General features: G+C 36.0%; 1 protein-coding gene across 5 annotated transcripts in view; it reads right to left on the bottom strand.

The window, feature by feature from the left end:
- Positions 1-22713, bottom strand: part of LMO7 (LIM domain 7) — a 174148-nt gene that overhangs the window by 30067 nt on the left and 121368 nt on the right. For 3 of the 5 annotated variants that reach the window (XM_073346972.1, XM_073346981.1, XM_073346996.2), the window contains 8 exons: positions 22193-22391; positions 19775-20027; positions 15374-15403; positions 11865-11982; positions 9028-9170; positions 7105-7555; positions 5991-6308; positions 1328-1439 (listed from right to left, as the gene is read on the bottom strand). In XM_073346972.1, coding sequence (XP_073203073.1) covers positions 1328-1439; positions 5991-6308; positions 7105-7555; positions 9028-9170; positions 11865-11982; positions 15374-15403; positions 19775-20027; positions 22193-22391 — 1624 coding nt within the window. Of the gene's footprint in view, positions 1-1327; positions 1440-5990; positions 6309-7104; positions 7556-9027; positions 9171-11864; positions 11983-15373; positions 15404-16881; positions 17602-18439; positions 18734-19774; positions 20028-22192; positions 22392-22713 lie in introns of all 5 variants that reach the window. The other 2 variants (XM_073347005.2, XM_073346988.2) reach the window with 2 other exon arrangements.

Raw genomic sequence — 22713 nt, 5'->3', positions numbered from 1 at the left:
GATACAAGTATTTCTTTAGTTCTATTTGAGCATTATGGTAGCAAACTAATGCTCAGCTAGCTTCATATAGTAAAATTAAAATATTTCTGATTTACACTAAAAAGCATATAAAGACAGCCCTTTGCACAAAATAACAGACTTAGCGTCAGTGAAAACAAATCTAAATTGCCTTTTGGATAAAGCAGTTATCAATTGTTTTAGCCTGTTTTATCTGAAAGGAGCAAGCCATGATTAACAGTGATTTAAAACCTGGCCTTAGCTTTCATTTTAAAGTCAACGTATAAAGTGATTGTTACAATTATTTTTCTCTCTGTGAAAAGAAATGCAATTAAGTGCCAATCCAATGTGAAGCTTCCAATGGTGTCTTCTCTGCTCTCATTTTAAGCCTGTCTCATTGAAAGGTAATAGTGTAGTTGTAAGCAAGGACATTATCAAATATGGGGTGAATGTTACTGAAAAAATATCCGTGTACTCCATAAGACTTGACAGTTTATAGTTTTGGGGGAAGAGGGAGTTGGATGAATTATTGATAGGAGAAATTTTTAAAATAAACAACAATGTAATACAAATCATTTTAATTTGTTCTTTAAAACAAACCGCAAGAAACTTAAGAGATATTGATTAAAGAAAGATTAATTTCCACAGGAAAAAAATGATTAATCCTGGATATTAGTAAATATCTGAAGAAAATGGTACTATAATTTATGAGTATTTATTCCAATACCAAATGAAACTCAGACTAATTCCTTTTTGCTACTTCAATAAAAAAATATTTCATGCAGATAATTTAGAAGCTACAATTACTCATGGAATGTAATATTTTACAATCTTTAACATAGTGGAGGAAAGGAAACCTGAAATTAAAAAAAAAATCTGCTCAAAAATACCTTTCCTATGCACCTGTTTATAGGTTGTAGGAAGTGAAACCTTTTAAAATATACTCCAAGAGAGGAGCAGTCTATATTTTATATGCATGCCCCTGTGACATCCCTAAGTAATTGTATTTAGCAGACATTCTGAAGCCTTAGAATAATGTCTGGTAAATAAACCAGAATTTACACCATTGCTATGGATTTAAGACTTCTTTACTTCAGAATACACTTTCAAATATTTCTAAATTAAACCAGTTGTAGTGGATGAAGATACAAAGGAATCGTAGTGTACTTAGCCTTTAACAGTCAAATGCTGTTTTCTTTTCACTTTCTTTCCATCTGAATTCTTTGGAAGAAGATTTTTATTCATCATTAAAATGAGATGCCTGTGTCTAGCAGTCTCAATCCATTAACAGTAAGAGAAAAGTTCATAAAAGGGTTAAATATTAGTTTACCTTCAATTGTCTGTACAAAAACCCCAGAAGGTTTCCAATTTGTGGTGAACCCAAAGTTCCGACTGTTACCAGATCTCTGGTTTATACTGATTCTCATTTCACTGTACTTGTCCTGAAAAATAAAACATGACACTGCACTATCGGGTGTCACAGGCATCTACATGAAGGAAAGTTTATCCACTAAATAAGCGAGGCTACTCACAACATATGCTTTAATTATCTATTAACTGACTATAAAGCAGTTTTCTTTGTAGAACATGCTAACTAGGTTTTTTACTTAGATAATTTATGTTTTAAAGGTTACATAGAAGACATTTAGTGTACACACATATTTAACTGTGTGTAGATATTATTAAATTCGTCATAGCATGCTGCTTAGTGCAAAATGCTTTAATAAGAGTTTATAGGAATTAGAGGACAGTGTGACACCATGGAAAGTGAAATGGACTGCTAGTTTACACAAATTGTATCTCAGGAGACCGATTTATTAAATTAATTATGAAAGATTTGAAGAAATGGAAACCCTAAATGGGTAGTCATACATAATATAGTTAACCTGTGGAATTAACTGCCTCATAAGACTGAAGCTCATAACCTAACTGGAATTTGAAAAAGCTGCCTAAAATGACTCATTTAATCTGTACATTGTGCATACTAAGGCAGGGGTAAGCCATGCTCCTTTAGGCCCCAATCCTGTAACAGAATCTATTAATGTGGACAACTGCCTCTGTGTGGAGTTCTAATGAATGGGTTCTGTATAAGCACAGGGAACTTAAATTGTAAGCAAATTACTAGAGCAGCTCAGAAACAAAAATTTCCATTCCCTGGGAAATTCTAACATTTTGAAATTTACCATGAACAAGAATTCTGAAAAATTCAACTCAGAACTACGAAAAATATTATTTCATTTTGATAATATTGAAACACTACAATATAATGTAATATGACAGAATATAAACACTGAAAAAATTAATTGACATTATAAAAGTCAAAGTGAAATATATGTTTCAACATTATCAAAATGAGAAAATCATAACACTTCATTTAGACTTTTTTTGGTTGAAATTGTTGCTAAAATGGACATTTCCACAAAATGAGTATGTCAGTACTAAACCCTTTACTGGGGCAGAGAAGGCCACTATTGCTGTATTACATACAGTATAATACAGGAGATAACCAGTTCGTACGAATGAGCAGCAAGCAGCAACAGGTCCAGCACCGTCCCTGGTGCAAAGAAGGAACTGAGGGTGAGGAGAACTGGCAGTGCCCTATATATCACGGATACTGCTGAGGGAAAAACTTCCCACACCGGTGCATGTGGCGAGCACACACGCCTAAGTTGAATGGACATGAGCAAGCACTCAAAGAGGAATACAAAGATCTGCATAATTCCTGGACATTCTACACTGTTCTGAGTAGCAACTGTCCTCAAATCTCCATCCATATACTTACAAATTTTGTCATCCTAATTTCTGGCCTCTACCCTCATCATGTCACTGTCTAACCCCACATACATTAATATCAAAACAATTCAGTGAGAGGAATTATTCTAATTAGTGATGGGGGAAGAGCTAAATTATAATGAGCAAGGAAGAGCAGGGAAAATATAGCGAGTAATAAGACTGGGTGGGATGACACGATGAAAAGGGTGTTCCAAGCAGAGGCAGCCATATGGTTGGGCAAGTCTGACAGCGATAGCCAGTTGTGCAGAGGGGTTTACAGTAGTCAGAGCCCAGGCTGCAGAAGAGGAACATACTACAATACATCAATATGACATTTCTACCTGTTTACCAGATAATCATCTTGGCCAATAAAGTCACAGACACTCACAGTATATAAGTCCAGGACAGATATTTCTGAGTTAATTATTAATCCAAGATATAGCTATTAGCTTATAGACCAGTAAATGTCCTTATATTATTTAAATAGGCTTTTACTTTTCTTGCTATACAACTGATCTCATTAAATATAAAGAGAGCATTATACTAAAGTTAATGTAGTATATTGAGTAAGTTCAATACAGTATCATATATTAAGAAAGCTTTTGGCTCTTAAATGTTCCATAAATGTAGGGTGGATAAAAATCAATGATATTTTTATTTAAATTAAATACATTTTTCTTTTTCGAAATAAACCTACTTAAATTTAAATTTGAAATTATGACAACATATGCTAAAACCTAAACTTAGTATAATTTATGAAAAAATCATTTAAAGTTTTAATGCAAATCAAACTGCTGAACTAGGAGAAGTCACTAGCTAAGCACTGAAACCAGACAGTTTGTTGAAGTACTAAACTAGCATTTGACAGCAGTAGTCTCTTCTGCAGGTGCAGAGAGATAATTTTCTTCATTTCAATTTATTCAACTAGTTCAGTTCAATAACAAATGGGAACATAGGAAAACTTGTTTTCCTCTTCTAATCCATGGATTAAAACTAGGTACAAGAGAGTGAGTTCAACTAGTTCTAAAGTTTTGAAGGACATGGTGATCAGAAACAATAATTTCAATTTACTAAACTATAGATACAACTTACTTTGCTCAATAAATCAATTTGTTTTAATGCAAAATATGTTTTGATAAGGAAAAAAGTTTACATATTCAGCATATTTAAGATAGCATTTTCATGATCTTTTATTAGTTAAATAAACCTATTTTTATTGAATTCGAATTTCCTTGCAAATCAGTCTAGTAAATAAGAAATGCACCATTCACCATTTTCTATCATAACAAAAAGTAACAATTAAGAACCTGAATAAATGTATGTTAAGCTATATAATTGCTTAAATAAATGAGTGTAGATAGTGTATTCTCCTAATTAGCAAAAGTAGTATCTAATTTAGTGTATAGACTAGATTCATTTGCATATCAACACATACTGATATGCAAATAAACTAATGAGACTCAACCTTTCTTCAGGAAAATAACTGAAAAATACAATTGCAGAATCAGTTAAACTTGATTATTTAAATCAGTGATTTAAATTGCTCAGATTTATATCAATCCACCCTGCAAGAAGGGCTCATGTCTATTATTTTTGTCTCTTCAATCTGAAGATGTGTTCTGTCTCCTCAAGCCCAGCTGTCAACAGAAGGGCAATCCGGCTCCATGCACTGAACTGCACCATTTGGTCAGGTCCACCCCAATGCCTACAGTGCTCTACAAACTCTGCATGAATGGTTCAGTAGTTCACAGAGATACCAGTCTCTCACTTGGCTGTGCAATGCCTTTCTAGCACACAAGGGGACATCTCAATATATGGGAAAGGAGTTCCCACCTTAACTATAGCTTGTTTGACGCATGCTGTATTAAAAAAGAAAAATCCTCATTTGCCAGGCAGGAGAGTTTACCATCACGTACCTGATAACCAAGCCCCAGCTAGGCTTGGTCTGAGTTTTGATACAGAGAATAAAATGAAATCTGATCCAGAAAATTGTTTCTATTCAGCTCACATGAGCCACAAAAAAGGACCCATATCTAACCTAATATAATTCTTTTTACTGCAACGCACTGAAACTGTCTCCTCCCCCTACATGCCACAATCATGCTGTCAGAACCTTTGATTAAATAAAGTAGGATGACAGGCCCGGCAGCGATGCTAGGAGCCTGTGGTGTAAGCTGAAAAATACTTCATTTCAAAGTTGTTGTTTTTTAAAAAAACTGTTCAAAGTAATATTTGCAAATCTATTTTAAAACAAAAATAGAGCAGGAAGTGATTGAACCATTTGGAATTCAGGGTCCTGTATTTTCCCTGCAACAGCTGACATAATTGCTATCTACAGCAGCATAAACAATGTAGAGAATGCAACTCCCAGCATGATCTTGGGAGTTAGTGAGGTTGTCAACTGTTGCAAGAAGCTACTGACAGCTGACACTATTAGTATTCAGGTTACATTTGAAAGAAGGGACTGAGGGCAGGAAACAGCAGTCAGTAGCGGAAGGATTATGGCACCTTACGTGCCCCAGAGCTCTTAAAGTAGAGCACAAGACCTAACTTCTGAACCAAAGTTGGAAACTTTTCATTAAACAGGCAACTATTGAGGAAGTGATTTATTTTTAAAAGTAATTCGTGAATAGTCATTAGAGTAAACCAAATAAAAATTATTGTGTTTGTGTGGAGGAGGGGGGTGGGGAGAGAGACAAAAACCCATGCCTCAAGCCATTGCAGTAAAAAGTGAAACCTAGAGTGATCCTTAGCACATTTAAAGGTCAGATTTTCAGAAGCTGCCATTCATTTTGCCACTTAACGTCTGAGGGTGCAAATAAACGCTAGTGCAAATAACCTAATTAAACCCACAAACCAGATTCTTCAATGTCCTAGTGACCTTAATTGCTGCTGCAAATAACAGAGTACAAAAATAGAAACCTGCTTGATGCTAAGCTGAAAATTTGGCTCAATTTTCACAAGAAACAGAGTCAAACTCAAAACAGAGAAAAGAGGTTTAGAAAGATTGTAGTAATTAAAAGAACAAATTACACAGGCCAAGTATTCCTTTTTTCATCGTCCATGGGAAAGAGAAGTGCTTCTTAAGCGAAATGGATTAGCTGTTTATCTGAATACCTCTCATTGGTGAAACATGTTAGCCTACGGTTTTAATAATCTTTGTTCACACAGTCCTAGTACTACTAGGTTACTGTGGGTAATTATATACTTTTCAAACTCACCAGTGACACTGAAACCTCTGACTCTGGCAGGTTTCTTATTTCTGCAGAAGCTGCAACTGTAACAGGGTCAGGATGAGTATAATACTCTGATTTAAGATCAGGGGGCACTGCATCCTGGTATTGGGATGTAGCAGAAGCTCTCAGGGTAGGAGACTCTTTTCTTTTAATGCTTTCCTTTTCTTCCTCACCACCACTTGTCATTGCATCTGCGGAGAGAAGTGGTCCTGCTTCCAGTGTTGAAAATGAATAGCTGGTGAGCAAAGTTTGAGATCTCTTGGCTCCATCTACTTCTCCATTATATTTCTGGACATCGTCCACCTGGAATGAAAATGCTGTTGTTTATAAAGGCACATGCTGCTTTGTTTTAAAGCATAAAAGCCTCAAGTTTGGTTCTCAACAAATTAAGCTAAACAGTCCAGAGAGCTCAGCCCAGAAGTTTTCTTTTATCTTTTTCTCCATCCATTCTTTCAATGCAATTTCCAATTGCCACATGCACTACCCTATTATCCACTATTACTAAAAGAGCAAGATGGGTTATTTCCCCTTGTCAGATGCATGTGAGCAGGATAACTAATTCAGGTCTGGATTTAAAAGAAATGCATTAAAATAGCTTTTAGCACATCAGTTTCAAAATTAGGGCAGCTAGGTAATTATGGAAAAGACAATACAATTTATGCAGATATGCTGATTGGCCATATTAGGTTTCATTAACAAGGGGCAGATGCTCAGCTGGTGTAAAATTGTTCTCGTTCCATTGACTTGATGGAATGACAATTTACAGCAGCTAAAAGTTAAATTATGCTAAGTAAGCTTCAGAAAAATGTACTGATATGTCAATAAATTTTCTGGCAAGAAAACACGAACTTTTACAAAAAATATTGTATCAATATATTTATCAGATGCCTATTCATAGGAAACAGATGGTCATTTTAAGTACATAAACATCAGCAATTGTTTAAGCACTAACAGAATTATCTGCTCCATTATTAATACATCCTTTGTTAAACAGGGGCAGGAAATTTAAAACTAAATGCATGAAAAAGTTAAAACGGTATTGGGTTAATTATTCAAGATAGTAACATTCACAAACATGAATAAATTGAAGAAATTTTACCGTAAATGATCTGGGAAGTGATGAAATTCCTCTTGAGTGGACACCAAAAGGTCTTGGTGTAACCACAGATGTTAACCTAGAGGTATCTGTTTTCTGGCTACTTCTGGGGAGAGAAGCTGAAACCCGAGCTGACCCCATTTGTGCATTCACTGAATGGTGAGTAGACAAAGGGACTGAGCTCTGTTCTTCTAATAGGCTTTTAGATGGAATTTGAGTTTCAGCTGTTGCATAGATCTCTAGCTTTTGAGAATTCTCTTTGTTAGTTTGTGCAGCATATGATTTTTCATTCTTCTTAAAGCTGTAAGAGGCATCTTTTTCGACAAGATAATCTTTTGCTACTGATGGTCTGGAAGGATGTTTTTCTTCACTAAATACATCATCTGATGAATACATTCGAGTGCGTTCACTCTTTTGCTGCATGTCGCTGTAGGATCCTTGATCTCTGTTCTCCCTAAGGAGACAGAGGACTCATTAACATACCAAAGGAGTGACCTGGAGAATACATGGACTTTAAGAAGTCTTTCAGCTATGAAATGCTCAAAGCAAAGACTGAACAAACTATGAAAGTCTTCCTGTTTAAATGAAAATGAATCTACCTCTAATCAAAAATTCAAATTCTTTCTTTTTTTCCACATTTTAAAATGACTAATGATATTTTCAAGTTGTAAACTGTTATGCCAAGAATGACCTTTTGCCTGAGAAAGCAATACAACTAGTTCACGTAAAAATGCTTGAAAGACTAGGTTTTCATTTTTAGGGGTTTTTTTTTACATCTTACTTTATTTATTTTTTGATGTTCGGCAAGGGGTGGATGCAGAGTTAGATTTGGTAAGGTGGAGGACCTTAATAGCACTATAGAGTTTGGCTTACACTTTTCAATCTAGCTACTGTACTAGAATGGTATACCAATTTATAGAGAACACATTTTAGACATTTGCTAGCACTTAAGTGGAAGCTTGGTTCCTTGCCACACACATTTCCTTATTCTGTGAAATGAGACAAAAATATTATTTAGAAAACAGTTTTCAAAAGTTTTGGTAATATTGATATTAAATATGAATGTCTGTGTTATGTTACTGAACAAGATGTCATTTCTATCCTAGAAATAAAAACAATGGAAATTAAAAGTTTCTGAAACTCAAAATATTATATTTATGTTTTAAAAGTATCCTTTAAATTTAGTTTGTAAGTGTATGCAGCATGTATATATACCTAAACACATATCCCATTGATTTAAACATGGATGTCAGTGCAATTATAAAGCCACCACCTATAAGGCAAATGGTGTTGTTACTCCATTTAATTTCTGCTTATTTAGAGAGAAGTCTTAAAAATATTTACAGTCTGCTCATTCTGTAAACACCAGAAGGATTCATATAGCAACAGCATAGGGGAAAATTCAAGTGAAATCTTAATCCTGCTGTTTTGCAATATAAACAAAAGCCCTGGCTATGTTTACTCAAATGGCTAAAAAAGAATTTCAGTTGCAATATTAATGCAATGAAAAATACACAGTCATAGTAAATCAGACAAACAAGATTATTCATTCTAGATAATTGTTTTTAGACCTGTTTAAAAATATACTCTTAAAGTGAATGAAGTTTGATTTCAAAGCAACATTTATTCCTACTTTGTTTCACTCTGCAAGTTACATTTTACTTTACTAACTTGCTTTAACTTCCACTTTAAAGAGTTTACTAGTATCTGCCTTTCAGTTGTTTAGATTTCTGCATTATATAAATGGACCCAAAGGTCACTAAAGAGTAGCTTTATCAAAATATATTCTTCAAAAAAAGGTGTACTGAGTTAGTTCTATTTCATATATGAGCACAATTAAAATGCTAGTTAAAGCTGCTCTAAGATTAATTAACACATATGCTCAAACATAAGTAATGCATACAACATCTCCATTAGGTGCATTACCTGTCCTGCTGCATTTCTTTCAGTGACTTGCTATTTCTTTCAGAAGTCTCAGAGGCTCTCCTTTCGATTTCTTCTCTCTCCTCCTTTTTCTTTTGCAAATCCGAAGTGAAACTTTTTCGACGATTTTTCCATTTTGCTAGATCCTAAAACAAATCACATTAATATATGAAGATCTGATTTTCTAGAGATCTCGAACAACTACTGAGACTATCCCATTACATTGCTTAGACTGCTCATTCCAACTGGATACCAGTGTCTCCTAATTTTGCTTTATAAAGCCTGCTTGTCTGCACCAACTCTAGAGTCTCATGTGTCTTCCTGAAAAATCTGAACCAAATGATTCTGACCTAAACGTTTCTGAGACGGACTGTGTTTATATTTTTCAGGTAAGGTGGCCTGCTGCCTATCGTTAAGTAAGGGTAACAATTGCAATTTTACACCCTAAAGAAAAAGTGCAGTTTTCCTTTTAACTTCTTTCCAGTCACCTCTGGCAGATGAAATTTAATGTTGACAAATGCAAAGTAATGCACATTGGAAAATGTAATCCCAACTATACATATGAAATGATGGGGTCTAAATTAGTTGTTACCACTCAGGAAAGATCTTGGAGTCATTGTGGATAGTTCTCTGAAAACATCCACCCAATGTGCAGTGGCAGTCAAAAAAGCAAACAGAATGCTGGGAATAATTAAGAAAGGGATAGACGATAAGACAGAAAATATATTGCCTCTGTATAAATCCAGGTACACCCACATCTTGAATACTGTGAGCAAATGTGGTCGCTCCATCTCAAAAAAGATATATTGGAATTGGAAGAGATTCAGAAAAGGGCAACAAAAATTATTAGGGCTATGGAATGGCTTCCGGATGAGGAGAGACTAATAAGACTGGGACTTTTCAGCTTGGAAAAGAGACGGCTAAGGGGAGATATGATTGAGGTCTATAAAATCATAACTGGTGTAGAGAAAGTAGATAAGGAAGTGTTGTTTACTACTTCTCATAACACAAGAACTAGGAGTCACCAAATGAAATTAATAGGCAGCAGGTTTAAAACAAATAAAAGGAAGTATTTCTTCACACAACACACAGTCAACTTGTGGAACTCCTTACCAGAGAATGTTGCAAAGGCCAAGAACTTAAGGTTCAAAAAGGAACTATATAAATTCATGGAGGATAGGTCCATCAATGGCTATTAGCCAGGATGGGCAGGAATGGTGTTCCTAGTCTCTGTTTGCCAGAAGCTGGGAATTAGCAAGAGGGGATGGATCACTTGATGATTACCTGTTCTGTTCATTCCCTTTGGGGAACCTGGCACTGGCCACTGTCAGCAGACAGGATACTGGGCTAGATGGACCTTTGGTCTGACCCAGTAGGGCCATTCTTATGTTATGTTCTCTTCAATATTTATCTAAAATGTAACAGCAATGCTTAACTGGATATTAACTTTGAGTGAGAGAGAGAGAGAGTGAGTGTAAAATACAGAAAAGTAAAGCAACATCTGAATGGATTCATGTATGGACTTGAGTATATACCCGCCTTAAATCCTAAATAGAAACTGTGAAGTATCAGCCTAATTTATGTTTTGTTTGTTCATGTTCTAAAATCACAATGCAGTTTAGCAGTCAGCTGTGTCTGCCCCATAGAATACCAGAACTAATTTAAGCAGAAGTGCTAAATGTTTAGAACCAAGATGCATTAACTAAGCAATGTTGCTCAGTGCCCAGTGCTTATTAACACTAACCCCTCACTTCTATAATCATTACATTTCAACATTTGAAGGAAAAAATTAAGGTTTTGATATTCCCTGACGGATGGATAGATGATTAAAAATGCTTATCTCAAAGCTGGGATATTAGTTTTCATGGTAAATTTAAACAAGGACTTTTTTTTAAGGGAGAAAAACTAAAAAAATTGGAAGAGAAAACACATGGGATATTTTTCCGAATGACTAAACATTCAAACATAAAACCATCCAAATAGCTTTACAATGTCACTGCATGTGACTATGTGCTAAATTATTGCACCTAAAAATACACATTCTGCCTCTCATTAGATTTCACAGTACCACTAGTATGGCATGCCCCACCAACACACACACACACACACACGTTTGGTTTTGTTCTGCTAATCTGATCCGCAGCCTTTTTTGTACCCCTTCCTGTGAAACTAGTTTATAAGATTACTGTACTGCAATACATTGTCTATTAGTATTTTAAGAAATTTACGCTTGCCATTACATTACAAAAAAAAAAAGATGCAAATAACTGGTAAAATGACACTGTGCTAATTATAGTGCCTTATCTTTCATTGTCCTGCACATAAATTGGGCCTGAAGCTGGTTTTTATTTTTGTACTCTTTAAAAGCTATCATACAGATAAATATTCCTCTGCAGAGTTGATCAAACAGATAACACAGAAAGAAAAGGAGTACTTGTGGCACTATAGAGACTAACAAATTTATTTGAGCATAAGCTTTTGTGAGCTACAGCTCACTTCATCGGATGCATGAAGTGAGCTGTAGCTCACGAAAGCTTATGCTCAAATAAATATTTTAGTCTCTAAGGTGCCACAAGTACTCCTTTTCTTTTTGCGAATACAGACTAACACGGCTGCTACTCTGAAAGATAACACAGAAGCATTAAGGATTAAGGATTTAAGCATTAAGGATTTACATTCCACACACCCAGATAATCTACAAATGTTTAAACTGGTCATTTATGACCCAATCCTGTGAAGTGCTGACACCCAATGCCCTTTGGCTTGAGTGAAAAGTGACACTGGATTACAGAACTGGGCCCTTAGTGGGGCATTTAGGGGGAGCAGAAAGGAACACTCACATCTTGCCACTTTTGATCTTGTTCCTGTAGCTTGGATTTTATTTTCTGTAGCTCTTCATAACGAACCTGGCGCAGCACTTGGGCCTCATCTGCACTGACATCATTCAAAGACTTGCTCCTAGAACCAAAAACATTGTTTTGCTTAATGTAGTCTTTGCCAGTAAGACTTCCAAGAGGGAGGAAGGGATTTATATTAATATAACTTAAGCTGTCCTATCATGCATTTTTAGACAGAGCAGGAAAAACATACTAGCTATTTTTCAGTATCCTGTATGCAGTGGTGCCAACACAAACATCAGTGACAGCATCACTGGTCAAACGTGAATAGGAAAAGTGAGACTCCTATGGTCTCCTAGCAGCTTTGCGCTGACAATTCAAACTGCACTTCTCTGCTCTTGAACTCTCTCCCTCTGTTCAGATTTTTTTTTTTTTAACTCTCCCCATGTGTTCAAAATCTCATGATGGATCTCCTCTGCCTCTTTGAACTAAATATTTCTTCTCACCTAATCCCACTCTCCTCCCTACTTTCTCCTTCTGCGTTTATAATTTCATTAGTCTGCCTATTCCTCAGGCTCACAAGCTTGATGTCATTTTCAATTCTCTCTTCTTCTCTTCCCTTCCATCCATCTCCAGGTGCTCAAAAAATGTTGCCACCTCTCCAACAAAACTGATTTCTAAAAGACCACTCCATTGTCACTACCGAAAAAGCTGGTTTGTGCTATGGTTCTCCTTTGCCTGGACTACTATCAAATTCCACCTCAGTCTCCCTGACTGTTCTCTTGAATCCAACATCCAACAGCTAAAATAACCTTATTCTCACTCTGCTCTCACCATGCAACCCTTCTCCCCCAGTACTTTCACTGTCTCCCTCTCTTCCCTAATTCTTCAACACTGGTTTCTTGCACCCTGCTTTCCATGTCTGACTTCCACTCTTGCACTACGAATTCATCTGCTCCTGCCCTAACTTTATTCCCTCATTTAATGATTCCAGAACTTACGATTCACTTGCTATAGACTAGGACTCACATTAATTTGTGTTAGTCCTAGCCCTTTCTTTTCTTACTCCCCTCATTCATTGTCTATCCCATGCTCTATATTTGCCTAAATTGTAATCTCTTTGGGGCATGGACAGTGTCTTTTCTTAATCTTTTTAAAATGCTATTTAACAGCACGGTTCTATATTATGTATTTAAAAGGGACAGTCATTTTTTTTTTAAATTATTTCTCCCATTCAGAACAAAGCCCTATAAGTCTGTGAGGTCTTCGTATCCTCTATCGTCTTTAGTACTACCTGGGTTCAGAAGTCCCCTGCTAAAGCCCCAAATCCATCAAGTTTCCTTGTAGCCTGACTTCAGGGTTTGGCCATCTCATGGAGAGAGTGTATTATAATTTTCTCCCTGCCATTTCTGAAACTTTTTAAAGCCTCTTCTGGATTGGCCATGGATGTACCTTTGGAGTGAGATGGGACCCTTCCTTCCCATCACAGTACTTCAGTTGATTGCCTGAGGTGTGCTCCCACCCAACCAGCTCAGGGAGCAAAGTGACTGAAGAAGTAACCCATTGTATGATGACCTGAATGACAGTGAGTGGCCACTAGAACACCAGGCCAATAGAACATATTAAATGTTCCTGAAAGGGAGGAATTAACAGTACTCACGTAAGCCAGTTAGAACATGAAAAGGTATCGTACACATTTCACTTATTTTTGCCAAAATAATTCAGTCCTGATCTGCTCCTCCAAACTAGAGCCTATCTGAAGCAGACATGAGCTGTACAAAATTATGTGGTGGTTTTGTGATGCATGCAACTAGGGACTAGGAAGAGGCTAAACTTAATTTCAGTGGCAACCTAAGACTTTGGACTCTGCTCTTTAGAACATAAAAAAGTACAGCACTCAGTTATTGCCCGTTTATTTTATTTTTTTTAAATGGGAAGCATGCCAATTCTAGCAACAATACCATGGTTACTACCTCACTCAGGCACTATTTGTTTGCTTAGTTTTCTGTCCTGTCCTTGTTTTTATAATTCACTTTTATGTCAGGCACAGAAATGTTTTTTGTATTACAATAAACCGGTATCAAAGCACCAAAATTGTTCAAGACTAGTTGAGGGAATGTACACTAATTATTATGAACTGCTTTTTCCTCTCTTGCTTTTCTATATTCTCCTTGAACAAGACAGAAAATGTAAATAATTGAAATTTATATATTTGACTAAAACCTACTTATAAAAAGTGTATTATTTGTATGTAATCATCTTAACATCAAAAACTTATCTAATGGATATACCCTCGTATTCTCCCTCCTCTGAATATGTAGCAGAGCTCCCTCTCAGACCAGTTTTCACTCCTTGCTGATTTTGGCAATAATTAACCAATTATAAATAAAAGCATGTCACACAACTTTTCGGTTTTTTTTTTTTCCTTCTTCCAAATTTTGCTTCATTTCTACAGATCATGGTCAAAAAGTGAACAGATTTCAAAAGGGAAAACTAGAAAAAATTAGTAAACCATGCAAAAAACAAACATTCATGCATATTCAAATCTACGAAGTACATTCAGGCAAAAAAATCAGTAAAGCACTCCTCTTCCCAAACAAACACATATTGTAAGCCAAGTAAAAAGCAAGACTCAAATGACAAAATGGTGCTTTAATGTGTATTGCTGTCGTAGAACATGAAGTAAGTTTACACTTAGTATTCAGTCACCTAGCATTGGACAAATAGAATCAATAAATTATACAGTATCCAGAAAGCCCAACCTCTCTAGTGGAAACTATACCATTAAATAACCCTGAAAGAAAAAGCTACCCTCACTTGCCTATCTATTTTTATTTTAAGATGCCCTTGTTTTAAGTTGTATTTTTTGTGCAATCTTTGACAAAGACTCTTGACCTCAGATGCAGAATGATATCCAAAATAATAGGAAATACTGTGCTAAATTAATTTCACATTAATTTAAGCTGCTCTTGATTTTCTTTTCTTGATTCTCTCTCATTCTAGGTGATTTATTCCACACATTTGGACCTTGGCCAGTTGAGATGTCTTCCTATACTTTCTTACCAGGATAAACATAGGTATTTAAATTCACATCAACTTCAGTATTCTTCTCCGTACCCTCCATTAAAGAAGAAGAAATATTTACTAGCTTTACTCTAGATTTGTTAAAACTCTAAAAATCCAATTTGAATATAGGGGGAAAAACACACAAGTTTCAGCAAGAGTGAAATTTCACAACTGATTTTTAAAAGCTTGACAACAGCAGCCATTGCAATTTATTTACTATATGTGCAATATTTTATGCTACAATGAGCTTCTATCAGAAGTATAGCTATTGTGTTTCCTATAACTTATGGAAATTACTCAAGTCCAGAACTACAAAGCAGCATGCACAAGGTGCTCTGAGCAAGAGTTTTTAGCTATTATGCATGCATAAAAATTACTGGAAAAGTTTAATAAGATGCACAAAACAAATAGTATGGTGAAATTTTTGTATTTTATCATAAACTTACCCATCCTCATCAGAAAGCTTTTGAAACAGTCTGAGAAATCAGAAAACCAAAAAAATTCATTTCAGGGTCTTACCTATATTGTAAGAGAACATTTAGAAGTTTGATGCAGAAGCACTTTGACTAAAGTGATGGGAGAACAACAAAAGATCAAGAGTTACAGGCTTGGATCAGTACCTCAAAGTTCAGATGCAAGTCAAGCTTAAAAATCTCACAATACGAAAAGGTCCCTATCACAATTCCTAGCATTTTCTGTTTTGGAAATAATGCATGAACAGTCTAATAGTTATTACTCATTGCCTCTTCCAGTGCTATCTAACACCAGGAAGTGCAGACAAAAAATGATGACTATTTTGAACTGAGTCCTAAGACAAAGTTTGGTTCAGAAAGGTTATATTTTTGTTCAAAGTAATTTTCCCATTCCTAATTTTAATGCATGTAATAAATGGAATGAATGAACAGAATGCCAAAATGCATTCAGCTTAACACATTAAGATGCAGAACGAGATGCATCCAATATGATGCACTGAATTAATTTTTTTTAAATTTTAAAATACTTAGTGAAGACATTGAGTATAAATATATTTTTTATTGAGTGAAATAGTCTTAGAAGTCAATTATATTCAGGTGTTTTAGAAATACTTTTAACCAAATGTAAGTTTTGTCTAGCTGTGTTAAGCTTCAAAATTAACATACACAATATTAGCTGGAACACAAAATTGTATCAGTTATGAAATAAGGATGCTGAATGAGAAAAATTGCAACTTGCAATTCCGTATTTTCAGCGATAAGGAGGACTTGAAAAACCCACTCTCTCTGAGTGAGCACAGAGTTTGAAAGAGGGCTGGGCAGCAGTTAAAACAGAGGGCAGATAGGATAGCAAGGCTCTGAGTGAGCCAGGCAAGGAGTTGAGCATTAAATGGTGACACATTTGATTTGAAAAAAGGGAAGACTTGACTAGAGAAACGAAGATGGGCTAGAGGAAGTTAAATATATACATACACACATACCCCCTTTTGGGAGTGTGCTTTTTAGGGTCATGGCACAGGCATTGTTCATCTAGTATAGTACCCTTTGAGCTGTGGGCGAGTGAGCCTTGGGAAATTTTTTAAATCCTAGCTCATAAGCAGTATTAACAGAGCTTCTATTTCCTAAGACCCTTCAATAACGTACACAGATCATTTAGGAATGTGTGTACACTAGTGTAGAGAAATGACATTGCCTTCCCTGGTCTCTGAAGTGCTCATATTCCTGCTCAATCATAGAAAGACACATGTTTCCTTCAGTCTCAAATTATACAATATACATTACTGGAAGCAATCGAATAATCTAAACCATGTTGAAAATACGGTATTGCCCTGTCATAAGCTTTTCCACCACTACACAAAATAAATACATTGCAGTTTCACACTACATGCACGGTTCCATTCAGTACAAGATGATGCTTTTCTTAATGGGAAGATTTCAAATACTCAGACACAAGCACTCTCCACACAGGGACACAACCTGACCTCTCAACCATCTGGCGTTTCTTGTGTCTAACTTTGCTGGCCTCTCTGATAGCCTCCCATTTTTTCCAGTCTTCTTCGCTGCATGGACCTGGAGTAAAACTGACTGGCTGCAGAACACTTCCTACTTTCCAGGACTCAATCTTGCGAGTCAGCATGTCATCCTTCTTCTGCTGCAAAGAGGGTGATAAGACTCTACCACCATTTTTTTCATCTTCTGTTGGGTTAGTCTTGTCAAGTAAACAAAGAAATTTGGATTGGATTTCTGGTGGAAGACTCCAAGGGTCAGGAAAGAGTGCAGGATGGTATTTGTCTGGAGCACCTGATAAAGGCACTTCTTTTTTATGTGTTTGTACTTTACGAACAATCATGTCATCTTTTTCTAAGTCTGGAATAACAGGTTGGTCCTCTCTGGGTTGCAGAATTATTTCACCCTCTAAAAGAGGTTCTTGCTCAGAGGATTTTCTAAAGTATTCAAAAGCTTGGAGAGCAATTGGATTCATGTGGAAAGTCCCAATCTTCCGAACAAACAAATCGTCATTTTCCAAGTCTGGATATGGGTCTCCATTCAGAGTTTCCCTCTGGTTCCATCCTGGTGTAAAAAAAATATTCTTTCTGCATGTTATGACCCTAGGGCCAGAAGTAGGATCAATTTTGGTCTTCATTTCAGAAGACAAGTAGTCATCAGAGTATTTTTGGAGGGTCTGAAGTAATGAAAACTGACTGAAGCATATAAAACAAAAAAGAGGAAGGTAGAATATCATTAATTGCCAGAAGACTCAGACTGCAGACAAAAAGTATTCAGAGGAGCATTTGTTTTAGAATGGAATATTCTGAGAAGCACACATACAATTCAGTATTTGCTACAATGCAGCACATATCCACCCCTCTAAAATGATAGTACAGCATATTAACCTTGGTAGAAACAGCAAGATCACATGCTCATTACACAAAGCCAATGATCTTTTACAGTCTGTTATGCCTTTCAGTAAACTAGCAACTTGTGACTATGTACAGAGATAACAGTAACTTCACGGGTTGCACTTTTAATTCACTCAACTGTTGCATTACGAGTAGTTTCCCTTGATGCAGCAAGTGTACACAGTTCATGCAATTATATCAACCTGCGTTGATCAGAGGCGTATGTGATTCCCCCTTCTGCAATGTGGGACAATGATTCCCCCACATAATCAGCAGTCAGTTTGGCATTGCTTTGTTTATAGACTGAATCTTCATCCTCAGAATCAGACTTCCTTCTACTGTAGAGTAGCATGAGGAATGGAAAAGAGCGGAAGTTAATATTTAGAGTAATTATGGACCAAAGCACAAAAAGATAGAGGTGCATTTGTCTATTGTAGATAATACATCAGTTTATTTCCCTGCAAAAGCCTCTGTTTGAACAACAAATAAGACACAAAAAAGCCAGCTGTTAAACTTTAAAGAAACAGCCAGTGGAGTTGATAAAAAACAGACAAAAAAAGGTTTCTTGATGCATTTAAAGCTACAGTGCACTCAAACACTGTGCATACACGATATGTAAGAGGAGCATGCACACACAAACCTGAATCCCTGAAGGTCCTTATACCATGGTTTGGAAGAGGATCCTTTTTTGATTTTTTTCCAATGCAATTCTTCTTCTGGAGTCCAAAATTTAGGTAGAAACTTATCAAAAGAAACCACTGGGTTTGAAACTGCAGAGTTTAGTTTGCGAACATAGAGATCATCTTTTTCAATGTTTGGGATGCCTACTGCCTTTTCCTCCTCATCATCAGAATAGCCGGAGAATTTTGAAGAAATGTTAACTTTTGGCTTGCTTTCCTCTTTAGGGTCCAAATGCCTCTGCCTCCTCTGGTTACTGTTCAAAATAGCCAATCAGTTAAGATACTTTAGAAGCAACTTCATAACATATGCAAGAGACATGCTTTTTGGCTCAAAAGTTCAAAATTGTGAATGAAGCAAATTAGTTTTTAATTCCATTACTGCAGCACTAAAACAAAGTTAAGTGGTTATAACAGCATCTTATTTCATCTGATAAAAAGAAAGGAATTTGACTACAAAGAATGTAGTAATTTATCAGCAGCGTTAAACAAATGCTGATTAGAAATGTTGCTTTTTGATGCAGTTATTTATGGATTGCAATTTTGGTAGTACAATACTTTGGATCTAGGATTAGTATCTCTGACCTCATTGGTTCAAGCACAGCAGCTAATGGACCAGCTGGATAATTTTGTTGCAAACAAGATTTAGGAGAGTCCTTGTGCAAGATGTAAAGATGTCCAGGTGCAGCAGAACTCACAGGGCTCTTTTTTATTAAGAATCTACGTTTTGCTAAATCATCCATAATCACATCAGGCAGTCTTCTTTCATCTTCTGAATCAGAGCCACTGTCATACTCATAGATCATCTGCAGGGAAGCTGGATTTGTAAACCCACATTCTGCTCTGCTATTCTGACATGAAGCTAAAGGTTTCTTTCCTCGTCCACTGAGATTGACCAAAACAGGAACAAAGTGAAGACAGTGAAATCACCTAGGTCATGATGAAGCCCCAAAAATGCCCAATAATCTCAAGTGTGTACATTTACAAATTGGAAAACTGGACAGCAGAGATTAGTAACAACAAAATCTGGATAAGCTTTAACCTAAAAAGTTAAACATATGTTCTGCTTGCTTTAATTCTGCATTTTAAGATCATATAAATTTCCACTGTTAAAGTTTTATCCATATCACAATGTTATTCATCAACGAGCTATGCACAGAAACAATGTTTTTTATTTTGTAAATCTCATATACTTTACTTTTAATTACAGTAAAGGCAGCTTCTCTTGCTTTAATGAATAAGTCTGTTCCTTTTGCCATAAATCAAAAGTTTGCTCTATTTAGATAATACCCTAGTACCTTGAAAATGTTCCATCTGGCTCAGTGAAGACAGGACTTGCCCAGCTTCTTCTGTTGTCCTCATTCTTCTCTGTCCTTTTTTTTCTGAGTGGTGCTGGCATATATGATGCCTGTTTGGTTTTGCAGGGTAAGAAACGATTAAACTCTGTAGCAGGTTTTGGTTCAATCACAGCAGTCCTGCGATATGACATGTCATCTTTGCCAGAATCATGCATTTTGTAAGGCAGTTCAGAGTCCGTGTCACTTTCGCAACCTTAAAAAAAAAAAAGCCAAAAGCACATAGTTTATCCTCTAGATTTAAATCTGATTAAAACCTAAAATAAAATAAACAAAAATAAAGTTGATTGAGCTATGTATTTTCAGAAGTTTCACCTGCAAACATGCAAAGCTACTAACAAGATAACAGCAGAGGTATTTTTAGAAGCACGCCATGAAGCTTTGATAGGATACATTAGGTTGAAATTGGTTTACATACTAGCGTTAAAATGTAAATGAATGTTTTACTCTCCCCATTTGAGGCTGAAAGCAAAGTGCTAATCTCCAGAACTAAACAATTTTAAAGTTGTGCATCTGCCTTTCAAATCAGTCAAAAAGACTGTGTGTTAGCACATTTCATGTACTAGTGAGAAATTTAATACTACTTTTGATTTATGAAATGTCATTAGATTAACACAACTCCAAAGAGGTTGGCTGAGGCCAGGAAAAAAAAAAAAATCTATGAAACCTTGACCAAGTAGCTCATAGAATTTACACATTTGGTTTCGTAAATTATACTGTTTAAACAGATCCGAAAACTTGGACACCTATAAAGTCAATTTTACTTTACCATTGAAATTTAAAAGCATTCAACTACAGAAAATATGCTATATTCAAAAATAACGGAAGGAATTTGATTTAACAATTTTGGCTCTTGGCAATTTTCTTCATCAAAACTAAAAAGCCAAAATAAAATTACATCTATTTTCAAAATCTGGGATGAAAACCTTTTGAAGTATTTCACTTCGATGTTGGTTTATGAGGGAATGTGGAAAAAAAATTAGAGGTATGACATGCCTACAAAAAGAACAAGATAGAAAAGACTTATAATTAAGAGGTCTGTCTAAAGATCTTTAAATAATATTACCTAAAAGTGTTGAAATATACAAGCAAAGGAGAACAGGATGTGTTAAGTGTAAAGCTTGGCTTCATTTCCCATCTTCCTGGCTGCTAGTGATTGAAGTCCCACATTTAGGGTACATCTACACTGGAGCTGGAGATGTAATTTCCTTCTGGGGAAGATGTACATGTGCTACCTTTGGCCAAGCTGTTAAAAACAGCAGTGTAGCTACTCTGGCAAGGGTAGTGGCTCAACTACACTGCTATTTTTGGTGTGCTAGCTGAATCAAAGCTAGCGCATATACGTCTATCTGAGCTGGAAAATTACATCTCTAGCTGTAAATGAGCTAGAATGCCCTTAGATAAAGGGCATTATTATATTACGCATGTATTACATCATTTGTAAAATGCATAATTAGACTTTTCATCTGCTGTTCTCAATGTGCTTTACAAAGCATTTCTATCCGCCTTTTCTAAATGGGGCAACAAGCCCAGAAAAGTGACTTGCCAAGAGTTAAACAACAAATCAGTGGTAGTGTCCAGTGCTCTAGCCATTGGAACAGTGAATACACAGAAGAATAGCCTTAACTTAATATGTAGAATAATCCACATTTTACACATTAGTTGTTTGGGATTTTTTAAATAAGTTAAAGGCATTCCAGTTCTTCACAGAAAGCAATCTCATGTAGCATCTCCTTTGAAACTAGACACACCTGTGGAGATTCTAATATCTGAAAACCATCATTAGTGCTGGTTGAAAAATGTTAGGTGTGTATTAATTAAAATAAATAGAAGACTTTTTATTTTTCAGTTTTGGTTATGATGTTGAAAGTTTTTGGAAAAAATGAAAATTTTCCATGAAGGCTTATTATGATCAAAAACTTTCAAATCAAAATTTTTTGCAAGCACTATTAGTCATGCAGTTCAACAGTAAAATCAATCCCACTTCCAATCAAAGCAGTGTGGGATAGGAGAAAAACCTGGTGATAGGCAAGTGGTCAGCAGCCAAACCCGCCCCACAATTTAAAAATGAGCAAGAGAGGACAGTGGGGCAAAAGTCCCAAACAGTCCAACTGGAGACACATTTGTGTGACTAGATTATTTGTTTTCAGCCAGTTGCTAGCTAGTCAATAACTCTTCGTGCAAAAACATCCTGATATGGCACCCAGTACTACTGCAGCAGCATCGGACTTGGAGCTGCCTTTGAAATCAGTGGGAATTTAACGTGTTGAGCAGCTGCAATATTAGGTCCATACACTTTCTTCCCCCAATCTGTCTCCAACAATCCATAAATTAACAGAGAACCCTAATAAGCGAAAATACCTTCACTGCCACCCTTCAAGGTTATATCTGATGAAAAGCTTGTGGAGGATCTTGAACCAAAGGAGTCCAGGCTATCGAAAGAATCGTCTCTTTTATGGCTAGTGGAAGGTGAAAATGCTTCTCCACGGTCAATGTACCAAATATCACCGTACCCGCTATCCCTGCCACTGCTTTTCAGACTGCTGGATTCTTCGAGGGCCTAAAGGAATAAGTTATTTTTTTTTGTTTTGAGCAGTTATTTTTTTCAGCAATTTAAGAAGCAGGTAGTATTTTACATAGTGCATGTTATACACACTATTAAACTGGTAGTGGAAGAACCCAAATACGCTTGAAGTTTCTTAAGCACATTAGAAAAAAAAATGTGAGGAGAAATATCTGCCATCTTTCTACAAGAAAAATGTAATTAAACCCCAAAGAGATGTTTGGAGTTGACATCTCTAATGCACAGCATATGGCAAACTATGCAGCATACATTTAATACTCAGCCTTACAAAAGTCCAGAGCAATTACTATTCCATCTG

This window comes from Lepidochelys kempii, chromosome 1, assembly GCF_965140285.1.
Source record: "Lepidochelys kempii isolate rLepKem1 chromosome 1, rLepKem1.hap1, whole genome shotgun sequence".
NCBI lineage: Eukaryota > Metazoa > Chordata > Testudines > Cheloniidae > Lepidochelys > Lepidochelys kempii.
The sequence above is the reverse complement of the archived record's forward strand: the minus strand, read 5'-3'. Positions and strand labels throughout refer to the sequence as shown.